This window comes from Sitophilus oryzae, unplaced genomic scaffold, assembly GCF_002938485.1.
Source record: "Sitophilus oryzae breed Bouriz unplaced genomic scaffold, Soryzae_2.0 scaffold_111_pilon_pilon, whole genome shotgun sequence".
NCBI lineage: Eukaryota > Metazoa > Arthropoda > Insecta > Coleoptera > Curculionidae > Sitophilus > Sitophilus oryzae.
Genome location: NW_022145749.1, coordinates 8,828,390 through 8,855,002, shown reverse-complemented (window position 1 = coordinate 8,855,002; position 26,613 = coordinate 8,828,390). Strand labels below are relative to the sequence as shown.

The 26,613-nt window shown below is 32.5% G+C and overlaps 1 protein-coding gene across 1 annotated transcript in view; it reads right to left on the bottom strand.

The window, feature by feature from the left end:
• LOC115885376 overlaps positions 1-26,214 on the bottom strand; it is a 111,014-nt gene extending 84,800 nt beyond the window's left edge. Inside the window, exons 1-8 of the mRNA XM_030904277.1 lie at positions 26,127-26,214; positions 17,692-17,823; positions 16,492-16,617; positions 15,533-15,761; positions 14,597-14,850; positions 12,556-13,062; positions 8,038-8,797; positions 6,098-6,316 (exon numbers count right to left, since the gene is read on the bottom strand). Coding sequence (XP_030760137.1) covers positions 6,098-6,316; positions 8,038-8,797; positions 12,556-13,062; positions 14,597-14,850; positions 15,533-15,761; positions 16,492-16,617; positions 17,692-17,823; positions 26,127-26,153 — 2,254 coding nt within the window. The 5' untranslated portion in view covers positions 26,154-26,214. The remainder of the gene's footprint in view (positions 1-6,097; positions 6,317-8,037; positions 8,798-12,555; positions 13,063-14,596; positions 14,851-15,532; positions 15,762-16,491; positions 16,618-17,691; positions 17,824-26,126) is intronic.
• Positions 26,215-26,613: the final 399 nt, after the last annotated feature.

The window sequence follows — 26,613 nt, the reverse complement described above, 5'->3', positions numbered from 1 at the left end:
TTAGAACCTCTTTTAGTGCGAAGTGTACAAGATAGCTTAATAGCCGTAAAAAACTCATCGCAACTTTATTAGAATATTTTGAACGGGAAAGCCTTAGTAATGGCCCTTTATGTCTATTAAGTGCTCTTAAGAAGATGAATTTGGTCGATGTAAATAATAATTGTTTATATATTTATAATTAATTTAGTTTTGTTTCCCAAATTATTATAATTAAATGAAAATATGTATAAATGAGCAACACTGTGCCGGTCAAGCTTAATCACGCGACTATAAGTTTATTTGATATGGACTATACATACATAATTAGGTGTAACATTTATAAAAATATGTACAATATGTTTGAACATAAACAAATGTAAATACATAAATCAATGTATGATGCCAACGACACAAAGATCTGTTTATTAATTTTCAATTTTTTTCCTTCAATTTTCGAAGATCGTGTGCTATGGTAAGATATTTGTGTAGAATATTTAGTGTTAACACCTGTGGTGCCACTACATCTTCATTTCTCTCTTCAACTTCTTCGTTATGCCCCAGTTCTTAGAGTTCTTTTACAGTGAGTTCAACAATATGTTATTCAATAATATGTAGGTCATTTATAATAAAAGGAATTTAATGATCTGAATCAGAAAGATATATCTTTTCAGGCAACGATTTTTCTAAATCAGCAATTTATTTAATCTTATCTCTGATGCCAAGCACCTTTGCATGATACAATGTGTGATACATCTATGTTTTACAGCCTTTTTTCATTGCAGGCCTGATCCACTGCGAGCTTTTCAGATCTATTGTAGTCCTCTTCTGATCCTTAGGGTACATTCTCCAGTATATCCTTTTTACAAAGTCCATCAACTTGGGGACTGAACTGTCCATATAGCTCTTTGTCAATGGCCTATTATTGAGAAAATAAACTGCATGTGTTCTGTCGTTTCCTCTTCAGATTGACGTCAATCCTATCAGCTTTAGATGCCTATTCAGCTTACAATGTCCTGTCAGTAGACCCAATATAGCTGTGACCGTCTGTATTAGGTCTATTATTCTTATCAGGTTATTATTTTTACCTGGTATGTTCTACTATGAACTTTTTTGCCTATTCTACAGATTTGTTGGCCACCTATCGTTCTGTAGCCATTCACGTGACTGTTTTTACGCCGAAGAAGGTTTCTGGGCTTATGAATGATGAGCATAGATGAGCTTTGTTTGGTCATTTCATCTGCCTCTTCGTTACCTTTGTGACTCTCGTGCTGTGGTACCCAGGCCAACATAACATTGCCTGGATACAAAAAAACAGCGTTTAAGTGCGCTTAAAATATGCTGCTGGTCAACAATACCAACGCGTATAAGCGAAACCGCGTAAAACGAGAAACATCTATATTATAAAACGTATAAACTCCTATAATATGTAAAATGGTCCAAATTATATTTTATACATCCATAATAAACGAGAAAAATATATCATTCATTTTCGTTATCTTTTATGCGAACATAGTAACGTCATTTCTATAACAACCAAAAGCAAATTTGCACATTTTAACGAACACTCTATTTCACAGGCAATTTGCATTTTATCGAAATCCCATGCAAATCCGTATTAATTTTCGAGAAAGGGGTTAAAAAGGCTTAAAAGGGTTTCGTTTTCGCAATTTTCCCCATCTAAAAGAATAATCTAATTGTTCTCGCATATCGAATATCCATTCATTCGTTTTTAAAGGGGAAAATCCAATTCAACACGCAATATCCTGCTAATAAATATTGAACATATTTTTAAAATACATTTAAAAATTGAAATTATTATTATAAATTAAAAAATTTATTTTTTAATTTTAGTGCAATTTTTACATATTGAAGCTTATTGTGTATTTTATTCATAAACAATATCATAGAGATATTTAAAACTTAGGAAAATAGAAGGTAGTTTGCCTTATTATAGTATTAACAAATCACGAGAATGGTGGAAAAAATAATCAGAATAAAGGCAGGTAATACAGTTCATAATAGAGGTCAAAATTTAAGGAAAACTTGTTAAGCCAAGCCATGAAAGCTGTCAAATCTGTAACGAGTCTACTAACAGTGCATTGCAAATATATAATAAATAATTATTGATTTTTAAAATATTTATTCGCAAACTAGAGAGTGGGAAATCAGATAATGAACAGAGATGATAGGTGTTAGGTAATTGCTTATAGATCACCGTTTGAGACGCATTGATGGTATTTTGGGTTTGCAAGTTTTGGTTTTTGTAAGGAGGAATGTTATTAAAGATAAAGTAAATGTTTCTTTATCATTTAACTAATGTTAACTAGAGCACATATTTTATTTTTCTGTTGTAATATTCTGTGCTAAAGCTTTTCCTTTTTTATTTCATTTGAAAATTATTATTAATAACATGTGTATTTGCACCAAACTAAACCTCCAACTTTAGCTTTGAACCTCGAAACCTGAGACCTCAGTACCTGCTGACCTTAGCACTGTTGCTATCACAACTAATATATTCTAGAAACTTAAATTTATTGCCTATTTGATACAAAGTCGGTGCAGAATTTTTGAGCATTGAATGCTTTCTATCGTTTTGTACAACACACATACAGAGCCTTTCTTCATAACCTTGCTGGATATGAATAGCCGGTTGTTTGCATATTCAGATAATTTTCATAGTCTAAAAATATTTGCACCAAACCTCCAACTTTAGCTTCGAACCTCGAAACCAGAGACCTCAGTACCTGCTGACCTCAGTACATATCACAACTAATATATTCTAGAAACTTAAAGTTATTGCCTATTTGATACAAAGTCAGTGCAGAATTTTTGAGCATTGAATGCTTTCTGTCGTTTTGTACAACACACATCAATACAGAGCCTCTCTTCATAACCTTGCTGGATATGAATAACCGGTTGTTTGCATATTCAGATAAATTTCTAAGTCGTTCAGTGGATCATATTCATTAGTACCACATATTCTTTTCAATTGTTAAACGCACTTCTAATGAGCTTCAAATTCGTTTATCCATCTTCGTTTGGAAACGATAATCCAATTTCATGTAAAATTTTTGACAAATCTCCGAATCAGGATATTCTCCATTCATCTCTTCAACTTCACGTGTATCTTCTAACTCGTAACTCTTTCGGTAAATCTTATACCGCCGTGATTTTAATCGAGAAGATTTTAAGGCTCACTCGTCAGTCTTGGACCAATAGAGAGCACGTGATTCGGAAGCTGCTCATAATAATTACCAACTTGGGAAAATCATCGGAAAAATCATGTGAAATATGGCAAATAGATATTTGAACAGGAAACACCTCAAAAAATTCTAATCTCATGATGTTTAGTTTGATGTATTATAGTTTGATGTATGATTCCTTATATTTTTCAGGCTAATAACAATAATAATATTTATTCTTTGATAACAACTCCATTTATAAATAATTTTACAAATTAGCTTTGTATTTATTTCATTTGAAGTAGTATTGTACATCCCATAACACATCCTAACAACTTTATAAGTGACTATATAATTGTCTGACCAAGTAAGCTTGTCAGGCATATTATTATATTTAGTTAAAGGGTGCCATAATTACCGTAGCTAACAGCTAATTTTGGCAATAATTGCCGTGTTTGTACTGTGTTGATTGTATTCCTAATGTGGTAATGGACCATGTAATATTATGTTAATTGCCCTTAAGATCTCTTTGAAGTTGAGTATGGACAGTTTACTTACCACAATCAAGTAGTATATTATACAAGGTGCAAAAAGGGAAGTGAGAAGTAACTTGGATGGCGATTTAAAGAAAATGATGTTTTTATATAATATTTTTCGAATTGGCGTTTTCCTATAAAATTATTTGCTTATAGAGGATAAACCAAAATAACAAAATGCATCTTAATATTAATTGGCACAATGAACTACTTCATCAGGTAAAAGTATAGTGTCATGAGTCATATTACTAGTTCAATTCTTGGAATAAACAAATAAAAATAATATACAGGCTGGACCGAACTGTATTCCGTAACCTTCGGTGGCACATAAAAGTAAGTAAAAAACTTCTTATAAACTTATGTCCAAAAATGCTTCGTTTCGGAGATACAGAGTGTAGAAGTTTCATTTTTATTTCGATTTTATCCTAATAATTTCTGAACTAAATTCGGTATTTGGATTAGTACGTGTTTTTTTAACTTCAGAAATTTGATTTCGATGTCAATATGACTCCTACTACTGAAGAATAATAACTTTTTGTCCATACCTGTATAAAACTACTGAGAAAAAAAATACATTTCCGTAAGTTTTTACGGAAAAAATGTCTCTTGGTAAACATTGCTACGAGCAACCGTTTTCCAGTTATTTGGAATAGAAATAGTCAACACATGTCATTATTGACAAAAAATAAATAATATGTTGACTAGATGATAAATAAAAGAAATGATAAATTTATAAACTTTTTATTCAGACTAATTGGAGCGAAACACGTCGCTATGCGGTTACTGCGGTTCGACCTCAACTCCAAGAGTGATTATAAATAATTTATAGTTACGTCGTTCTTGAGTAACAGGTTCCTGATTCGTTGTGGAGCGCGACACGACGCGACGTTACAAAAAAATACCGCTTCAAAATCGCGTTACTACCGACACATATTATATACTAATTAGAATACACGATCAAATTCAAGCTGCTTCGCTGACCTCGTCGCTGCGCCTCTAGCCTCGTCGGTCCACTATGTTTTTATTCTTAATTATCTATCAGAAAACATCTAAAAATGACCTCAAGTGTTTTAGTATTAGTATCTACTTACAGAAAATACACACAATATAAATTTCCCTCACGCCTCACTCAAAGAACATAATATAATTTATCTCTTCAGTATGACGGACCCTTAAAGCATACCCTAGCGGCACATAACACTTTGCGTTATCGGGCCCATTGTCCGCACCGTAATATAATTCAAAACAATTCGAACGGTTTAATTAAAATCGTAATTAGCGTGTTAATGGAGGTAATGGCCGAGCGAGGGCGCGGACGACGCCGTCGCCGCTGCTGCGCCTTAATTGGGTCGGGTTATAGCGGCGCAGTCCGGCGGGAATTAGCGGGCCCTTTTTGCGCCCTCTTGCGGACCCACTAATAGCCACGCCGGACGCTTAAGTCGGCTAGCAAGTAATAACGCGCGGAAGTTGCACGTGCTGGGTGGATTTTAGTGGATGTTTTTATGGATATGGCTCATTTAGGCTTAATCGGGCTTAATATACCAGACCGAGACCATTCCATCGTTTTGTTTAGTGTATTGTGAGATTCAAGTAGACAATGTGCAATGTAGACATTTTTATTGTAATAATAAGTACCTAAGAGCTGTAATATCTGACAAACGAATCTAAAACAGCGGAAGGAATTCGGGCAAAAAAAGTCGATGTTGTCACGTTTAATTATAGAAAAGCAAAGTTGCTCGATATTACCTATAAATTGAATATATTTTAGTTCATTTCAGCATACATAATTATATATATGCTAATATGTTGACGTAGTTCTTATTGTAATAATGTATATTTATCTAATTAACTGATTTCGTTCATTCTGCCTATTACAAAAGGTAAAGCGTTTCCTTAAGGTAACGTCCGCTTAGGGTAAGCTGGCAACGCTGACAAAATTCATCATGGCATCCCGGATTCAACCAGTCTGATTGGTGGAGATTCTCGCTCGTCTTGTCGCCATTACCCCCAACTTTATGCGCCTCTCTAGGAATAGTAGAAACAGTCACTACTATGAAAAATCCAGTGGCGGTGTTATTGTATTGTGTTTTATATCTTTAACTTGATTTGTGTTTATTGTAATTAGTACCTACACGCGTTTTAACAAATATTACTATATTTGGCAAATGACTAAACAAAATGTAGGTACATTTAAAGTAAAATAATATTATAAACTTTATTGGAAAATATTATAAAAATTCCGGATATATTTTTATGAAACCCCGCACGCTCGTGGATATTTTATGAATGAAATCGGTCATGATTTTAGAAAATTGCGATCCCTCTGCCGTTGCCCCGTTGTTTCAGATCCGTTTGTCAGACTGTAGTAGTGGGCATTTTACATAATGTAAAAAAACTTACCCAACGATTCTGAATTTGTTGTTTTCTTCCTTTCTTTCGCCATAGGCACCGATCTTCTATTTAAAGGATCTCTTTTGATAACTTCCTTCTTAGGAAACGTTATTAGACTTCCAAACTGTTGATTGTAGTCTCTTCGTTTCTTTATGTAAGGATTCATTTTTACGGGATTTCTTCTCACTACAGAAACGTTGTCATCCTCCTTCATATGATTTTCATTAGCTGAAATAATAATAATTATTTTATTGCTTATTCCCATTTTCATTTTTTAATATAGCACAATTTAAATAGAAACTAAGTACATTAAATAGAAAATAGAAATATTATGTACACTATACTATTTAGCTATTGGCTATTTCACGTCAATTTCTGTGTGTGAAATTGTTGCACAAATGCATAAACTATATCAATAACTCTGATTGACAGCCGTATTATCTAAAAGCTGCACAAGTTCACTTTCTCTGCAGTTTATTAAGATAACACGATGGAAAGCAAAATTATCTGGTTAAAATTAAATTAAATAAAACAATAATGTTTTAAATTGCTATATGTAAAAAAATTATTTGTTGTAAAAAATTTTACAGGGCAAAAAAAAAGCACAACTTTGAGTCATATTTCAAAAATGACAACTCCCAGGGAAAAACTAGTTACGTTATTGAATTATAATGAAAAACTCTACGGGACACAATTTTCATCTTTTCGATATATAAAATAAATATTATACGAAGGGGATAAAAAATGCAACATTTTCAAATTCATATTATCATATTTATTCGTATTTTAGGAACTAAGAGGGCTAGGACAAATTTCTATGTAGCATCTAAGTTTCATTAAAAAGTAGCACAGGGATATGAAAACCGCAATTTAGGGTATCCGTTATTTCCCAAGTTGATTATTTTTTTGCTGCCGCCCTCTGAAATTTTAGTTTTTGGTCTAAAAAAATTATCCAACGTAAACAAGCTTTTAATTTTGAATTTAAACTGTGCCGGAATCATTTCTGACCTTTTGCATTTAATTATTTATCTCCAAAGCAAATGAACTTAGAGCTTCAATAAAGACATATTTTAATACAAATTTTACGCTCTACAAAAAAGGTCTCTGTTTTTTTTCCATAAAAACATTCCTTTAAGAGTTATTCGCGGTTAATTTCTAATCAATTTTTTCTATCATTCACTGCAAATTTTAATTGCGCCTTTTGATTTTGACTAAAAAAGGATCTATAGCCATACTTTTTTCAATAAAACAATATTTCTTTACCAACCTTAATATGGAAAACTAATATTGCCTTTCAGTATTCGTAAATATGTGTGTCCATTGAAAAGAATGAACAAATTTCGAATGGTTTTTATTTTAAATATTACTTGTATCGAATTAATTAAATTAAATTATTAATTAATTAAATTAAATTAAATTATTAGTTGAATAAATTAAACTATGAATTAATAAATTAAACGATTAATCAATTAAATTTAATTATTATTTAATTAATTAAATTATTAATTAAGTTATATTATTAATCAATTAAATTAATTTAATTAATTCGATACAAGTAATACTTAAGATAAAAATAATCGATTAAAAAGATAAGATTAAATTATTAATATACAAAAATTGACCGCGAATAACTTTTAAAGGAATGTTTTTATGGAACTTTTAAGAAATGTCTTTTGGATAATTTTTTAGACCAAAAACTAAAATTTCAGAGGGCGGCAGCAAAATAATAATGGGAAATAACAGACATCATAAACCGCATCTGTGTATCACTACTCAAAACGAGAAACCCTACAGAATACACGAAAATGGGACACCCTGTACATAAATACGGCAAACGATTTCAAAAACGGTTATAGTTGAGATAGAAAATTATCAAAAATTTCAGACAGAGTTTTAAGAGCTAGGATTAAAAGTACAAATAAAATAGTGACAAACAATATCGTACGAACCTTCTAGTCTCAACTTGACTTCCTCGTCCATATGACACAGGGTGTCCGATTTAATCTTTTTGATCTGAATCTCAATCTCTTCCAGTTCCCTGTTGGAGTCCCTACGTCCCAAATCCACTTTTTTCGATCCGTTGTCGACTTCCATCAATTTGCAATTTGCATTTTCCGATCTGCAGTCCGCATCGACGTCAGCTTTTCTGATAGACGACACGCTTGCCGGCTTAGCCTGTGTCGGTTTTTCAACGACGATTTTCGATATGCTCTCCCTGCAGCTGGACAGAGTGGCATCTGCCATTTTGTTTTCGATAGGCGACAGAATGGATAGAGCCTCTTTTACTTTTGCTTGGTTTAGTGGAAGGAAGGATGGAATGTTTTTAATAGTGCCTCTTTCGCGTAGGTTTAAGTTTTGATTTGATTGAGATATTGGGAAGAGTTTTGGCGAAACAGTGCTCGTCTGGATAACATGGTCTACATCCATTTTTTGTAATTCTTTTTTGGATTCTGTTTTCGTGTTTCTATCTGTTAATTTTGCCTCATCCTTCATATCTGTTTCATCTGTACACATTTGATTACTAGATTTTATTAATCGGGTATCATCTAGAACCTGTGAGTGTTTTATACAGGGAGATATATTTTGGTTGGTTTTTTCATTGATGTTTGCTTCAATATTACAGCTTGCAAGTTCTGGTTTGAAGTTTGGAATAACTTGAAGTTTTTCCACCGCTTCTTGGATGTCAGTTTTGTACGAGTCCTTAAGACACTGGAAGAGAAGATAATGTGTTTCATAAATAATATCTACGGGGTTATGCATCGGCTTAGGATATACCGTGTGGTGCATCGGAACATGGGACATAGGAAATTCCATGTAAATTTTGAAATGGTCAAATATTATGTCCCCAGATGCGAAATGTATGCGAAAATTGTAATAGATTCTCTGAAAAACCTTTAAAGTTGTACTTTCGTCTAGAATTTCGTTGTATTTGGAATAGGCATTTAAATGTTATTTGCAGAAATCTACCTGAAATCATTAAAAAAATATAATACGCCCTAGAGAAAGCTACAGTTAAAATACCAGCAAAAATGTGATTTTGTTATGGTCAAATTCGATATCACATTTTGTTTACAAGAATATATGTGATTTGGAAATGGTGGTTAATTTTTTTCTGAATTGGAATGATCATCTGAAAAATGATTAGTTGAACCGAGAGTAGTATTCGCGGTGTATGACTTGTTTGCTGTTCATTACTCGTCACTCTCAGGCGTCGGTCATACCACATACTACATCCACAGTAATTTAAGAAATAATCGAAATATTTCTAACTAAAGGAACTTTATTAAACAACTATACTAATTAATGAAATGTTCACATAATTCCCCATTCACAACCAAACAATACCCCAAATGACTGTAAAATTCATTGGAATCTTTAGCATTACACAGAGATATCGTTTTCAGTTAATTTAAATTTCTGTATTTATTATGCCCATAAAGACGGAATGTGTTCTACAGGAAGAATTCGTTCGGCGAAAGATCCTACCATGTGGTCTTTTCCTACTGTATGACCTATTGATAGGTGTCAATGTTTTTTTTCTTCAACATGACGAAAAGTATTCAAGTCATTGTTGATTTCTTGCTGTTCATTATTTTTATCTTCACACTTCCATCTGCCTAATTTAATATGATCGAAAAAGAAACGGCGTTAACGATAACTATAAAATGAAGATCGTTGTCATTTTATATGTAAAATTATATGGGGAATGTGTCATCGATGTTCATTTCCAAGCCAACTGGAGGCCATTTTTTTTCGATCATACGGTACCATGCCTTTAGTTTCAGACTTCTGGTTTATTCTTTAAACTATAGTAATTTTATAGAATTACAAATTGAGTATTTTCCGCATCGCCAGACATTAATTTAATTTAATTTATTGGTTTCTAATTAAATAGACAATAAAGTACAGGTTTCTAATTTATATATGAAGTTGACAGCTTAAGGTATGCTGACATTTGCCCGGTTTTGCCTGTTCAATTTTAATTTAAAGATATATGTAGTTTTTCTTAATTTAGTTAAAATCGGCTTGTACAAAATTGTTCAAATTTGGCATGCGTATTTAGCATACAAATATTTACGACTTCGTTATAGGCTTGGTGCATTTCAGTTGATTTCAACAACTTCCGACCGTAGCGCTTCAACGGTAGAAATCAGAAATTATCAGTATGTATTTCATGCCGCCGCCGTACCGTCCCGGTTTCAGTTCATGTTGATCGCATTAAAATAATATTGAAATCGTGGTTTTGTCATAATATTTAAGTATTCTAGTTTTTGCTAGTACAGTTATTGAGATTATAAAACACTCAGGTATGAGGTTTGTGTGATGTAATGCGTAAAGCTGTTTCGGGTAGTAAAATATAAGTGAAAAAAAACCGAACTAGGCGTCGCTCGGTGGGGTATTAGCATGAAAAAGGTGATCGAAATTCGAAAAAGCAAATGTGTTTAAGAATTCCCAAAAAAAGATAAATGATAAGTTAAATCATCTCTGCCATGAATGGCGTTGCTATGGGTGTGTTTAGTTGCATTCATTTGTTTCAACGAAACGTCAAAGTTGTTACTTCTCACAGATGAACTACGTCGATAAGAGGTAAATGGCTAAATTTTATGTTTAAAATTATAAATTGTTGTTGTTCTTGTACTCTTTTACGTTTATATTATTGTTTTCATTGAAAATGGCTCAGCAAGCTGCAGGTATGTATTCTACAAAAACGTATTAATTATTTTGATATTCTCTATACTAACGATTTTTTTGCAACTAAAAGTTAGGCGTTCAGAAAATTTGATTAAATTTGTGACATTTTATTATATAGAGATTTAGTTGCGCATTTCGAAGAATTCAGCATATTGTCTATATACGTTTTACTTAGTAAACATTGGGCTTTCATACAGTAAAATAAAATACTGCGACTTTTTGCGATTTTGCTGATAAAATGAGAAAAACATTCTTGGTTTCCTCTAATTTGCCAATCAGTGATATATTAATGCGAGGTGTAAACCGCGATGGCATTGTTGTGTATAAAGCGATCGCATTAGTGCCATTAGCAGTATAGCACAATTTGGCATTAGTAGCGACTTTAGTGGTATGGACATTGCTCGCGGATCAGTCGTAGCATTAGTAGTAGAAGTTGCGATATTACTACTGGCACTGACCGTGGAAACACTGGAACACTGGAACAGTGATTTTTCTTTCTTTTTTTAGAATCGTCGAATTATCCTTTATTTTGTTCATATTATTTCCTCTTTAATTGAAAATAGCAATAATTTATATAAGGTCTACATAAAAAAATTTCGATTAACTATCTGTGTCAAATACCCCACTGTGCGTAGTCGTAGCATTAGTAGTAGTTGCGATATTACTACTGGCACTGACCGTGGAAACACTGGAACAGTGATTTTTCTTTCTTGTTTTAGAATCGTCGAATTATCCTTTATTTTGTTCATATTATTTCCTCTTTAATTGAAAATAGCAATAATTTATATAAGGTCTACATAAAAAAATTTCGATCAACTATCTGTGTCAAATACCCCACTGTGCGTCGTGTTGTGCTGTGATAATTTCAAATGTTAATAAAATTGGCGAAAAAATGTTAACGCGTAAAGAAAGGCGTGATTAGGGCGTTGTTGGGTGCAATAACATTCAATAACTCAACTTTCCCGGATATTCAACTCTCCCGAAACAACATTTTATAGCTTCATAATTTCTCACACTGATTTGTTCAAACGGAAAAATGGATTCAAGCAGTTCGGCGAAACAAATGAGTAAAAAAAAGTGCTCGTTACATAATCAAAAATTTAAATAAACATAATATGTTTATTTAAATTTTTGATTAGGATGTAACGAGTATATTATACTATGAGAGGATAAAATATAATTTGCAATATTAATCGTATACCTTTTTTAATCAACTAGTGATTAATTATTGTTTTATGAACATCTTATAAAATTATAATTATGTACTTTTAAAAAATTTCGTTATAACCGAAATAGCTCCTAATTATGACTCCGCTAGCAAAACCGCTGATTAAGACTATTGTCGCTACCGTAGTTGAATTCATCTAAAAAGTTTTAACTGGAATAATAAATTATAATACAAGTTAAACCTTCTGAAAATATCAAAATAGTTACTTTTTTATTTTTATTTTTAGAATTTTCACAAATTATACTTCCTAACACTTTTAGAATAATTATATAATAAATTTTTCATATACTCGCAATTTAAACCCGTGTATTTGTATATACTAGTTGTTTACGATATTCTCCGATGGTGGCAGCACCGGTGGAGAATGCACCAAGCCTATAAAATCAACAGGAGAACGAATATTTGGACAGTTTAAATTTGCGTGGGATTTCCTATGTTTCCAACGACCATGCACCACCCAGTATACCTATATTTTTGAGCGCTATTAAATATAAAGCTTAATTGATTTCCTAATTTTGAATAAAATAGCCTAAACATATTTTCTTACTTCTGTTTTACACATCCTGCCGATTTCATCCTCCACCTCCTTTCTAAAATCACCGACAACACTGCAAATGAACGCCGAGTCTACTTTAGCGTTTGCATTCCCACCGACATCAACACTATTTTCATCATCACTTTTAACCACATCACCAACATTATCTGCTGTTGTCTCTCCGATAACCGAATCACATTCTTTATTAACTTTCTTATCTGGTTCGTCTCGAATCTCAACGTTAACCACCGACTGAACTACACTATCAAACACTTTCTTCTCCTCAAGCCGTATATTGAAGTCCTCGTTTACGGTTTCACCGCTGTCGTCGCTATTGGCACCACATTCGCTGCCAGAGTCGCAGTTGGTGCTGCAACTACCATTTGGAGATTCCCGATCGACTTCGGGTGCGGTCGGACGTGTATCTGCGACCTCGATATCCAGAGATTTGTCATGGAAGACTTTCTGGATATTTTCCACGCTGTCCAAACGGTTGACGCTGTCAAATTTATCGCCGGGCTGTAACAATATAACTTAGTTATTAATATACCATCTACGCTAAATATGCTTCGAATAATAAAGAAAACCCGTAAAAGAATAGAGTGTGAGATGAACCACCTATTTAAAAATAGATATATTTCTTTAAATCTAAAACATTCAGTTTTAAGACACTCTGTATACATAAATAAAATTATTGATTTTTTAAAATATTATTCGCAAAATCCGAGAGAGGAAAATCAGGCGACAAACAGAGATAATAGTTAAGTAATAGCTTTTAGATTACCATTCGAAACGCATTTATGTTATTTTTGCTTCGTAAGTTTTGTAACAAAGAATGTTGTTAAAGGTAATGTAAATGTTTGCTCATTATTTAACTAGTGTTAATTAAAGCATATAGCTTATTGGTCTGTTGTAATATTCTGTGCTAAAGATTTTCCGTATTTATTTCATCTGAGAATAATATCATATAACATAAATATGCATGTATTTTAATGGAATCGATGAATAATTTTCAGTTTAAAAGTAATCTACATACAATCGGTTTTTGTCCTTCCTCCATTCGTACCGATGTTTGTGGTTCAGTGTGAGAATAAGGGCTTTGTTGAGTGTACTAACATTTTTCTACCGTGCATGGGCGAATATCTAGCTCGCAAAAGGGCAAACAAAAACAATTAATAGAATAACTCATAGAATAATTATTTATAATCTAAAGATATTGGCTCCAAACCTTCAACTTTAGCTTCGAGACTCGCAAAAAGAGACCTTAATACTTGCCTTCCGTTTTGAATGTAATAAATGTGGTATGTTTTTAATGTATTAAACTACAAACCTTGATATGAGGACAGTTTCTGTATTATTATTATTTCTCTTTTATTAAAAGTTCAGAATAGCATAGTTAGATTCTCTGGAATAGTGATCAGGGTTTTCTCTGCCGTTCTGTTTTACTTGTGAATTCCAGGCAGAGTACGACACTCCTTTCATTTCATTTAATAAAATAAGTAGGGCTATGTACAAATTTAGCGTTTCATTTACATAACTTATTCTCCTCAAATTTTCTAAAATATTGCTTCTGTCGGGTGCATCCGAGGTAATCACCTCGAATGTAACCTAATTTATTGCATTTAATTTTTTTGTTAAACAGTTGGCCAAAACATTACCTCTTCAACTTTGTTGACGACCCTGGGTCCAACATAGTGGATACGACATAAGACCCTGGTAATAAAATCATCTACAGAATCAAGTCCCTCAAGGGGCAATGGGCAAGACACCTTGCAAAAAGGTCTGACATCAAATTAATCACAAAAATTACAGCATGGTACCCAAGTGTAATTAAGAGACCTAGAAGAAGACCAAATCTAAGATGGGACCATTATATTAGAAAATTAGAGGAGATAACTTGGACCCGCATTGATAACAATAGACACAGACACCGATGGGCCTAATTATAAAGAGATTATCTAAACATCCTTGGTGGCTACATCATAACTGGAAATTGTTGAATAGGCTGGAAATGATCATGATGATGATGTACCACGAATATAATAACACTTACTTGGAATTCTTCATTGTTGTTATTGTTGGCGTTATTCAAAGTCTCATCGTCGAAATCGAGAGTGTGCGCGAGATGTTGAAATCCTGGATAATTTGGGTTTACGAAACTTTTGGGTTTTTCTGGACGAATGTCGATCGGGGTACGTGAGTAGTCGTTTCCCTCGTCAGAAGAATCCCCAGAATCGGAAGGATCAAATGTCCTGTCTTCGTCCTGAGGCGAAGCTGAAACAGACGAACTGCAGCTTTGATGTGCATCTGAAAAAAAAAGAGTTTGGTTTACAGGGAGGTCGAAATTGGTCTGTTTTAACACAAAAAAACCATTTCAAACATTTCCTAACTAACTGCGAAACCGTTAAAAATTTTGAAATACTCTAAATTCAAAAAATGTTCATTTTTTAATTCTTTACTGAAAAACTAATATACAGGGTGTTCCATTAAAAAAAAACAAGAAAAAATATTTTATATTTTAGAAAGTTTGGCGTAGAATTTTGAAAATCTGTGTGATTTACGATTTCCATATTTATAGCCAAGTAAGTACAGACCATCTAAAGCAAATACCTAATTCAGTTTTGATTTCAGGACAGTAATTGTATTTTCAATAATTTTTTAAGAAAGGCTAAAAAATGTATATTTTTTATTTATTTATTAATATCTCTAAAGCCAAAAATGAAATAATATAGGGGGTGTTCCATTAAAAAAATTATCCTGATCCACTCACACTTTTTTGAGCAATCCTATAGAAGTTAAAGTATTTTCCTGAAATACATCCTAGTACATACTTTAGGTATGCACTTAAACAAAATTCCCAAGTTGTTTATTCTAGGAGCTACAGATGCCCGGCGCACTATTGCCGGACCCTGATATGGTAGGACGTTCTCTAGTTTTTTAAGTGTAAGCCAAAAGTAGTAATACTAAAGTGTAAAAATGAAGGTCTTACCATCTTCATCAATGAGAGCATCATCTGGCGACTGAGGCATCCGATCGTCCTTGTACGGGGGCGCGTTCTGGGCATTCTGAGCCCGAAAGCGTAGCCGCGCAGCCAGATTGCTGTTGATGTTGATGCGGTTGTTGGCGATGTTGCTCAACGCCAACTGACGTTGAAAGTTGAGTTGTGGTTGATCTTGCGTGTCGGTGTCTGTAGTGAGGTTGGAGTTGCACCATCGCAACTAAGAAAAAGAAAACTTCTTTATTATTCTAATATTATAAGCCTTAATTTGCTAAGTCGTCTTTTCAGCCTCACGTTGGGCGCCAATTTTTAACAGGTTGTTGTATTATTTCTTTGACGGTTTGTTCCAACCAATGAGTACCGTACGATCTAGAAAAACGGCGTCAAAGACGTCTGGGGAATGACAATCGATAACAATTTTGGCAAGTCAAGCCCTAGACGTCTTTTACTTGGCCCGTAGTCTTTATTTTTACCTGCCTTTCTGCCAGTTAGCCTTAAGAAGGTTGTAATGTTTTACAATTAGTAAAAATTATTTTTAAATGGTGTAGTTTAAAATTCAAGTTCAATTTTTTACAATTATATTTGTGTGTTTGGAAACGTTCTATCATTTTTAATCTTTCTATACTTAGTGTTAACTTTTGTTAAGTTGACCTCGCACAAAAATTATCATTCCCCAGCCGTGTTTGACGCCGATTTTTTTCGATCATAACGCAGTAAAAACTCTTAACTAACTTTTTTTTCATAAAATATCAATCAGTTTAAGGAATTATTGATTATTACGTTACTTAACTTTTAGGTATCAGTGATTGTCACAGTTTGATGGGATTTAATTCGTAATGCTGTGGTGCTAATCACAAAAACAAGTTAGACGCTACAACAACGCTATAACAAGTTAAGTCCCTATTGATAAAAATTGAAATACAAATTATTATTGCTGCAAATATATTTACCTCCTGTGTATCGTTATGTCCGTTTGTTAGTGCAGCCACATCCTCAATGGTAAGCTGCTGGATTTTCTTCGTAATATTTTCAGTGTCATTGTTGGTACTATCGTTATAAAAAGTTGTGCCGATATCCTGAAAATAAAAACGAGAGAAATTGCCAAGAGATGTCAACAAATGTGGACATCATCTGAAATAATATAAATAATTCAAAGCTTGTAACAAATATCATTAATGAAATATTATCAATTAAATATGTTTTTTTTATGTCTTTCAATGTTTCAATTTATCGGTGTTTACACAAAACAAGGCAAAAACAATCAAGCTTAAAAATTAAAAGTTTAGAAATTAAAACAAACATTAGGGATTAAATACAGTGGTAGTCTGAGGATTTATTACTCGAATTTTAAAAACGTTTTATTATTAATAATTTCGTGAAGCATTTTTTGCTTGTTTGTGAGAGAATTGGGTATTTTTTTCAGATTTTGTTTTTTTGTGTTTATATACTTATATTTATCTTTTCTATAAATTATTTTTTTTCGATGTTATTTTATTTTAAAAGTAATATTGAAAATATCTTCAGCCAGTAATACTAAGAATAATTACTATTCAAATTTTACATATACATTTTAGTTTGATGCGTTATTTTGAGTAAAATTATTCGAGGACAAAATGAAAATATGAGTTTCGAATCCACCCGAGTACTGATAAAAAACAAATAATCAAACTTAAATTACGGATGTACCTGAATTTTGATAGTATAAAGTTTGAATTATTTCATTATTTTACTGTAACAATATTTTTAATTAGTTCAGTTTTTGAAAAGTTAAATGAGTATTTAAAAAGATGAATTCCAATATCGGTTCATCAATTCAAACACAGACTACAAAAATTGAAGAAGTTTAATTATACATAGCGTTGTCAGACTTTTCTAATATAACTCTATAATTACAGTTGAGGGTTGGAACCTTTGGTGTTACACAGCAAAATAAAAACACTAAATCAGCGAAACGCGCGTCCAGTGTAAAAGTAAAAGTGTTTTGGTGTATTGTGGTGATTTAGTGTTTTTATTTTGCGATAACTGTATAATCTATTTATTTTCATTTTTAAAAATTCTTGACAACGTGATAATAAAAATATGATTGGCAAATAATTCAAATTGTATTATATATTCAAAAAGTAACATTTTGCAGTGCATGGATTACTTACTTGGGTATTCTGGTTATAATTACTGTTCTGAACTGTGTTGATTCTTTTTGGGGAGTTCAAAAGTGCGCTGTTGCCATTATGGACGACCTGTAAAGGTCCGTCCGAGGACTTCAAACGCATGTTGCTTGATTTCTGTAACAGAATAAAAATAGGTTAGCTATATTATTCATTGGCTTTATTTATATCTATTTCGCTAGATTTTAACGCAACTTTTGGACGAGAAAAGTTTAACATTTGATAATTGAAGAGATCGCTAGATTTTAGACTTACAATCTACATATATAAAATGCTAATGTTTATCTGTGTCGTCTCTACTGAAGTAACGACTTGCTCTAAAAAGTTGCATTTTTTACTAAAAGATAGCTAATTGGCTCTTCTAAAAACTGTCGTCGCCGGATTTTTTGTTTTTCATTTAATAAGAAAAAATAAAATAAAAAGTAATTTTTTCCTGATGTGGCGGATGCGCCAGGCTTCAACTAGTATATTATATTAGTATAATAAAGTGAAAGTCATCGAATTCAGGACTGTCAGATTATATTTGATTTAAATCAACATCAGATTCAGTATTGGAAGAAAAGAAAATTTAAGGATGTTTTTATTCAGAGCAACGACAGTTCAGTCAATCAAGCGCTGGAGTATCTTCTTCTTCTTCTAAAGGAAATCCATTAATGGATGTTTGTGATAACATTTTCCGTTGCTTTCCTATTCCTGGCGGTATGTATTAACCACTGTACACCACGTAGCTCTGTCCACTGTCTGATATTCCTCAGCCAAGACATTTTTTCCTTCTGATACCTCTCAGGCCCTTCATCTTGCCTTCAATCAACAGAGGCAAGGATGAGAGTATCAAGAGTATGGAAACCTTCTGTAAAGATAACCAATGCTGAAGGCCTTGTATCATAATCTCACATGTTAATGAAATTTTTAATAAAAAAACAAAAAAAAACGCTTAAAAAATCAATCGTCTAGCTAAGAATGTCCAATTTTTGTATCTTTAAGATAATTAAAGGTGATATAACTATTCAATACATCGTAATTATGTAAAACAGAAAATTGTCTACTAATTTCGAACAAAAATATTAGTATCCTCTTTATACAGGGTGAGTCTTAAATAAGTGCAAGGCTGGTAGATCTCGATAAAAGAAACATTTTTTCTCTTTACCATTTTTCAAATAAGTCCAAAATAACCGAGTTATTTAAGTTTGAAAATTAAAAAAAAATATATTTTTTTGGAAACATTTTGAGAGCCACCGTATTTTTTCTGTATTTGCATCTCTTTTAGTGCCGTAACCATAGAGTAAAACCGTAACTATGGTAATATCAGAGATTAAGAAATTATACCGTGGGGAAATTTGCGGTGAACAGGCAGTTCTAAAAAGTTTTCGAAAAATATACAGGGAAATTTAAAAGAAAATGCACGATTTTCAACATCTTTTTTTTGCGAAAAAAAAACATAGACGTGTTCTTGAGGTCAAAATATACCACCCCTGAAAATATTTCCACTTATTTAAGACTCACCCTGTATAGTATTCAGTATATTATTGCATCAAAAATAAAAAAAAAAATGTTCTGTAATCTTTTAATCTAACTTATTAATGTGATTGGGCATATAGAGCCGATAAAAAACGCTTTAGCTTGAAAACAACACGTTGAAAATTTATCTGTTGCTATTAGTTTTCGATCATTTGTCAAAAAGGCAAATGACAAAGTTGCATGTACCAAACCCTTTAATTTTATTGACAAGAGTATGTCAACGTAAAATATGAATTGAGTTTTCCCATATAGTAATGGAATGTATGAGTCAATTTTGATATTAAATAAAATTAACTTTTATGAATAAACTCAGTAATAATTAGTTATAACTAAGTAAACAAAAAATCATTACCTAATTAGGAATAAGGTACTTAGTTTTTTCTTGTCTGTCGTATCTAAATTCGGCTTTGCTTTTATTTGAAGCTTTGAAACTATTTGCCTAATTTGTTAGATATTAAATGCAGTGCGGCACTGTAAAGGAAATTTTCCTAAGGTGATTAGCAAAGTTGAATGAAAATGTTATGAATTAATTAAACGACAAGACGTACTTTAAGTTTAAGTTTTCCACCTAACTAGGAGCTTTGAGATAGATATTCATAATTAATTGAAATAGTGCAAGAGGCTGAATAAATTTTAAAGGAATCTTCAGTAAAAGAAGTAAAACAGGTTGTCCAGTTGATAGGATAAGAGCATAGTTCCTCCGGTTCTAGCCTTGCTTTACCAAATAGAAAGTGTCATTTGCGATCCAGAGCCTCGAAGTGACATATGTGTTCTGCTGTTTCAGGATCTTTCCCAAGTAGCATTTTTAGACACAAAATCGAAACAAAATTACGAAACATTTTACCAAAATATGATTTCTCTACATAAGCTACAACAATAAAGATCTTTGAGTCACAAAATTTTCGAAACTTTTAAGAAACAGATGTGGCTCTCATTTACAGATTTCCTACCCGTTTTGTTCCTGAAAAGTTTCCATAACTTATTTGGTATTCTGTCAAGTATGAGAACATAACCTTACTTTATTGTCTGGATTTTGTTCTGCAGTTTTTGCATCTAAGCATTCTGCAAGTTTTTATAGTATTATAATTAAAAAAGCAGAAGAAATGAGTGCAATACATTGTGAGTACAAATACAGATAATTTTCTTATTCGATTTTATATTTATTTATTATACGCATTAAAGAGATGATTTGTTTTAGGTATAAATGTAATAACACAACCACTACCCATACCAAACAGGAGACCAAAGAAAAACCTTACCAGCAAACGTTTTTCTTTTTTCTTTTTTTCCACAATGCAATACATGTTTTTATGTTTTAATTGTGTTATAATAAGTAAATAAAAATTTTTAAATTATTTTGACCAGAAGTTTCGATTGGCATTGTTGACAGGTGACTAGTTCGAAATTTCTACACAGATAGCGCTAACTCGAAACATTTTGGAAACAAGGTTTCCATTTATTGCCGATTCATTTTCGAAACACGAGTTTCCCTCTTTTTTGAGTCAAATTGTCGTTATGAACCGCATGTTACAATTTCAGAGTGTCATTTTCTATCGAATAAAGTAAAAAAATACCGAGGGTGCTGTAGTTACTTTCAGTGAAACAGGAAGTGACCGAAAACAATTATTGGATACGTCAATCGATCATAATTTATGTCATACACTAACATTCCAAATCTGTTTTTTTTTATCTGAAAAAATAAAAATGTTATAGGGACGAGCCACTTTTAAGACGCACCCGGTATACCCAGTAGTTTCTGTAAGATATATCATAAATAACCGAATGTAATAAATTATTTAATATCTTCCCTATAGAAATCACGATATAAAGGACAATTATCTGGAAAATTTGTGGCGAATGCCTTCAACCTAAACCTATAATTGAGCTTAATAAACCTCCATCGGTTCTGTCCGATGGGAATCGATATTTCATCGGCTAGAAAAGCGACTGCCGAGCCAACAACCTCGAAAAGATAAGTAAAGACAATGGCCCTTTCAGAACGAACTGAAAGGGCCGTCATTACGGACGGCCTGACCTAAATCTCAACCGGTTTGCTACCGCATGGAATTATTTATCGGGCTCAAATAATCAATGACAGTTCTTCACATCAGTTTTATTCATTGAATTATCCAAAATCCTAGATAGATACTGACGTGGATATATCAACAAATTAGACAAAGAAAATAAAGTCCTCCTACTCTGGGCCAACCAAGAGATAGAAGGCAATGAAAAAGCAAACGATTTAGCCAGGAAAGGAGCGAACACTTCACTAACTGGACCAGAACCGTTCTGCTTCCCAAGTGGAAACTTACTTAAAGCGGAACGCAAGAACCTGGAAGACTTCATTCTTAACCTTGAATGGAAATCATCCAACGGTCCAAGACACTCGAAGACATTCAACAAAACTTATGACCGAGAAAAATCGAAGATTTTCGTCGATTTAAGTAACTATCTTTGGATTGTTACGGGGTTCTTAACAGGACACTGTCTTCTCAACGAACACCTCAGTAGATTGAAGGTAAGAAACAACGGTGACTGCAGATTCTGTGCGGAAAATGGGGAAACACCAAAACACCTCATCAGTTAATTTTAAGTTAATTTCATAAATGATAGGTTTATTACACGTATGTCTATTATACAGGGGAGTCTTAAATAAGTGCAAATATTTTTCGGGTGTAGTGTAACAACCCAAATTCGTCAACAAAGTTGAAGAGGTAATATTTTGGCCAACTGTATAACAAGAAATTTAAAAGAAAGAAAGGAACCTACGTTGTGTTAAATATTTTTTTATTGTGATTACCTCGGATGCGCCTCGACAGAAGCAATATTTTGGGAAATTTGAGGAGAATAGGTTCAAAGTGATTATCTCGGTTATTTTGGATTTATTTGAAATACGGTAAATTTTTTAAAAAAGTTCTTTAAACTTTTTTTTGTTAAAAGTTTTTTCTTAAATAAGTTCAAATATTTTCAGGGCTGGTAGATCTCGATAAAAGAAACATATTTTCTATGTTTCTTTTATCGAGATCTACCAGCCCTAAAAATATTTGAACTTATTTAAGACTCACCCCATATAGTCACTTACTAGCGAAAAGTTATTCCATTATTTCCCTTGATTTCCTACCGAGATCTACCGCACGCTACACAACCAACTATTTTACAGTCTTTTTCGATAAATCGCAATAGTGTCACTATTCTGCTACAAAATTTCCTTTTAGATTTACTACCTTTAAACAACTATCAGAAGTAGAATAAATAATAAATAACATAAAATAAGCTCAGTAAAGACTGACACATCCAAAAAATTTCAAATCATATTCAAATGTGTCAAATGAATCGTCAAACAGACTGTCAAGGATCCCCATCCTAGTGCCCTTTGTCCGTCTACTTTGCATGAATACATGGATAGCATTATTCTCTTTCCTTAATCTTGTTATTCAAAGGCTGTCATCAAACACATAACCGTATTTTCATTGCGTTGACGTTGTTTTATTTTGAAGTTTTTATTTTGATACCTTGAAGCGCGCTTTTATACTGCAAAGGATGCAAGTGTGTTATTTATAGTTGTAGTTTTGGTTTTAATGTAATTTCAAATCCGCATAAAACTAAAACACAGGAAATCAACAAAGCTGGAAAATTTTTGGTTGCAGAGAGAATCAAAAAATAATTGCTCTGCAACTTCATCAAATGGAAAACCTAATTGAGTAACGAGAAAATTATATTTTCCTGAAATTTTCGCGCACCTCTCGAAAATTTCGTTTTGTTTACGTTCGGAAGGAACGCACTGCAATTTGCACATTTTACCTGCAAATTTGGATTTCGCTCGGTTGCCACGTCGACTGTTTTTAATTTCAATTAGCGCAATTGTTTGTTTATTATTTTGATACTTTTGTTTTGTCTACTTTAATATTTAGGCTAGGCGCTTAAATCCAATTTCGAGTCGGTTGATTAATTTAGTTGCAGAAGTGAAAACAATATATTGTTATGAGCCGATCGATCGGCCGACTATTTGATTGTATATGTGCGCAGCTTCATAACAATATATTGGTTTTAATTCTGCAACTAAATAATCGGCCGACTCGAAATTGTATGTCGGCACTTAGGTTTAGAGTTATTCGAGTTTTTTTTAATTATTAAACAAAACTATATAGGGTGTTTCAAAAAACATGTGCCAAGTCTTTATTTTTTTTCGATTTATTATAATTTTCTTCTATGTGCTTTTAGCGATTCGAATGAACTTTGGAGGGTAAAAATTGCCATGAGTACTACCTATTTTAATGCTAAAAAAGTGTCGACAGATTCATCAGGGACGTGCGTATGGGTTATTACTCGAATATTTTTCTAAACAAATATGTGCGCCACTGACCTTTTTCCCTCTTATTAGCAAAAATGTGTAGGCCATTTAATGCCGACTCAAAGTTGTATCTTGATATTTTGTCCATTTTGAATTCCTCGATGAGATAAATGCAGTTTTATTTATCACAATTAATATATAGTCTGTCCAACGAGAAGATCCTTGACAGTGATAGATGTGTCTGTCATTTTAATTTCAAAGTAGTTTATTTTATTTTACAAAGAAATAAGTTGGCACAACTGGAACGCATAGCAGGAAATATTTAAAATTTGATTGACAATTGATTACTTCAAAATATTGTGAAAAAAACTGTATAAAACTGAAAAAATGTAATCGAGTTATTTTATTTAATAAAAACGGTATGTGTTAATACAAAACAAACAAGAACAAGACACTACATACCAAAAAAAATATAAAAAAGAACTATTATTTACTTTCAAGCTTTATGAAACTACCCGCATTTTGTAATATTCCACAGGAATAAATAAAACAACATAGGTAAATAAAACAAACTATTTTATTAATAATAACACCTACCAAATTTTATACCTTAAAGGTTGATTAATTAACTTTAATCTTAATTATTTTAAACCAGTACCTTTTGACATTATTTTTCTGCAGTACTAAAATCCATTATTTACCTATCGTGTGATGTCGATATTTTACAGCTACTCCAGTTTTTAGTATGTGTTTAGTTTGATCCTTCTACCATATACGAGATGCACTTACATATCTACGACGAAATGGTATACAAACTTTATCGATGGCAACTTCATTGGTGTATAAAACTTTCTGCCTGGGCAGCGAGTATTAACCATAAACTGTGCTCTGGGTCTACAGTTAATTTTCACTCGATTTTTCCTCCACTTGACTTCAAAAGACACAAAACACACGTAATAATACGAATCAAAATGCATCATCTTCCAAAACGCAGGGTATTTAACAAAAGTTGACACAAAATTATAACCTATAATTTGGCAAGACTTTGACAAGCGTCAAAAATGACAAAAATCTAAAGGCGAGTTCATACGCATCGGCGTCCGTTTGTCGTTCATCATTCCGTCAAACCAATAAAATTGAAATACGATCTGTCATTTTTTAAATAAACCAATAAAACTGGTTAAAAACAACAAGACACGACGCATGACGGATTTATATTTAAACGCATCCATAGATAACTTAAAAATTATTAGAAACTTTTTTTAGTAAAATAAATAGATTGGTATGGGACGTCATCTGCTTTTCTTCTGTCATCGTCTGTCGAAATCTTACCTGAGAAAAAAAACAGAGTATAATTAAAATAAAAAAATAATAAATTGTTCCTCACCCATGTGTCTAGGAACTTTTTTTTAAATTTTTCATTGGGGAATCAATGAGTACTTATTTAACATTTCGGCAAGTTAATGACATTAAAATTTTTAAAGGTTACTATTAGAATTATTGGCGAATTATAGGCATATTAATTAAATTGCGTTTATCTCATCGAGGAGATCAAAATTGACAAAATATCAAGAAACAACTTTTAATCGGCATTAAATGGCCTACACATTTTCGCTAATAAGAGGAAAAAAGTCAGTAGCGCACATATTTTTTTTAGAAAAATATTCCAGTGACAACCCATATGCACGTCCCTGGTGAATATGTAGACACTTTTTTAGCATTAAAATAAATAGTACTCATGTAACTTTTACCCATCAAGTCAAATTGTTGTTGCAAACAGAGTCATTAATTGACATATGCTATGTCATTCTATTCAGAAAAGTAAATTCTCCAAAAATATTTTTCTCAAATCCTTGCCATAGAAATCTATTCCATACAAGAAATAAAAAATGTACTAAATACTAGAAAAAAAAACATTTTACTAAAAGAAAACTGGTAGTCGGTTAACCTGAAAAATATTTTTACTAAAATTTATGTAGAAGTGGAGGTAGTTTTCACCCTTCCAGAACTTTTTCTTGATTTTTGTGAATGTCAAATGTTAAAGCACTTAGCAAAACATAGACACCCAAAATGTCATTCAAATATCGGAATAACGGTTCTTAAAATTACAGTTGGGGGTTGGAACCTTTGGTGTTACACAGCAAAATAAAACACTAATTCGCCACAATACACCAAAACACTTTTACTTTTACACTGGACGCGCGTTTGGCTAACAATGTTAGCATCATCAGCAGATGGTTATAAACTGATAAGTTTATAGTCATCTGCTGGTGTTTTATTTTGCGTTTCCTAAAATATTTGAAAAAATGTGTTTATTTTTTTGATGCCCTCTAGCGGACAAACGAAGCAATTTTGTATAGAGATAAATTGTTTCAAATGAATTTATTTTGATTCCAAAAATACATAGTAGTTTTATATTCACGGAATATTGGAACACCCTGTATACTAACGTACAGAATCTTGCTTTTTGTCTGAAAAAATACAGTTTTAGGGGGAGCCACTTTTTAAAAACACCCGGTATAGAATAGTTTATGGAAATAAATTTAAATGTTTTGTATTCAAGTAATTTTGACCAATTAACAGAAATAAAATCAAATTAGTAAAATAATACCTTTCTATTTGCATTTGCCACACACATCACAAACACTTACTGTCCGAGGCCGGTTAAATACTGGTCTACTGAAAACATAGGAAGTTTCGTTCACATAAACAAAACGTGTACTAAAATAGTTCGGTAAGCTTTAACCACACATTATGGGAAGAGCACGAAAAACATATGGTTTCGTTCGCAAGCTTTTCGATTGAATGATTGAATGCAAAGAGCTTTAGATATAAATACAGTGGCGTGTTGTTACAGAATTTTTACAGAACTAACATAAAAGCGTTAACTAGCAGGGGCGGATACAGGAATTTATTTTAGGGGGGCCCAAATCAAATATAATGTAAAATATGCCTGTTAGGCCGTCATTTTTAACCCAAAAGGTTAATATTTAACCCAATTTATAGATTTTAGGTTTGGAGGCCCATGGGGCCTGGGCCCCCCTCTCTATCCACCACTGTTGACTAGTATATTCGCGGAAATGACAAAATATCTTGAA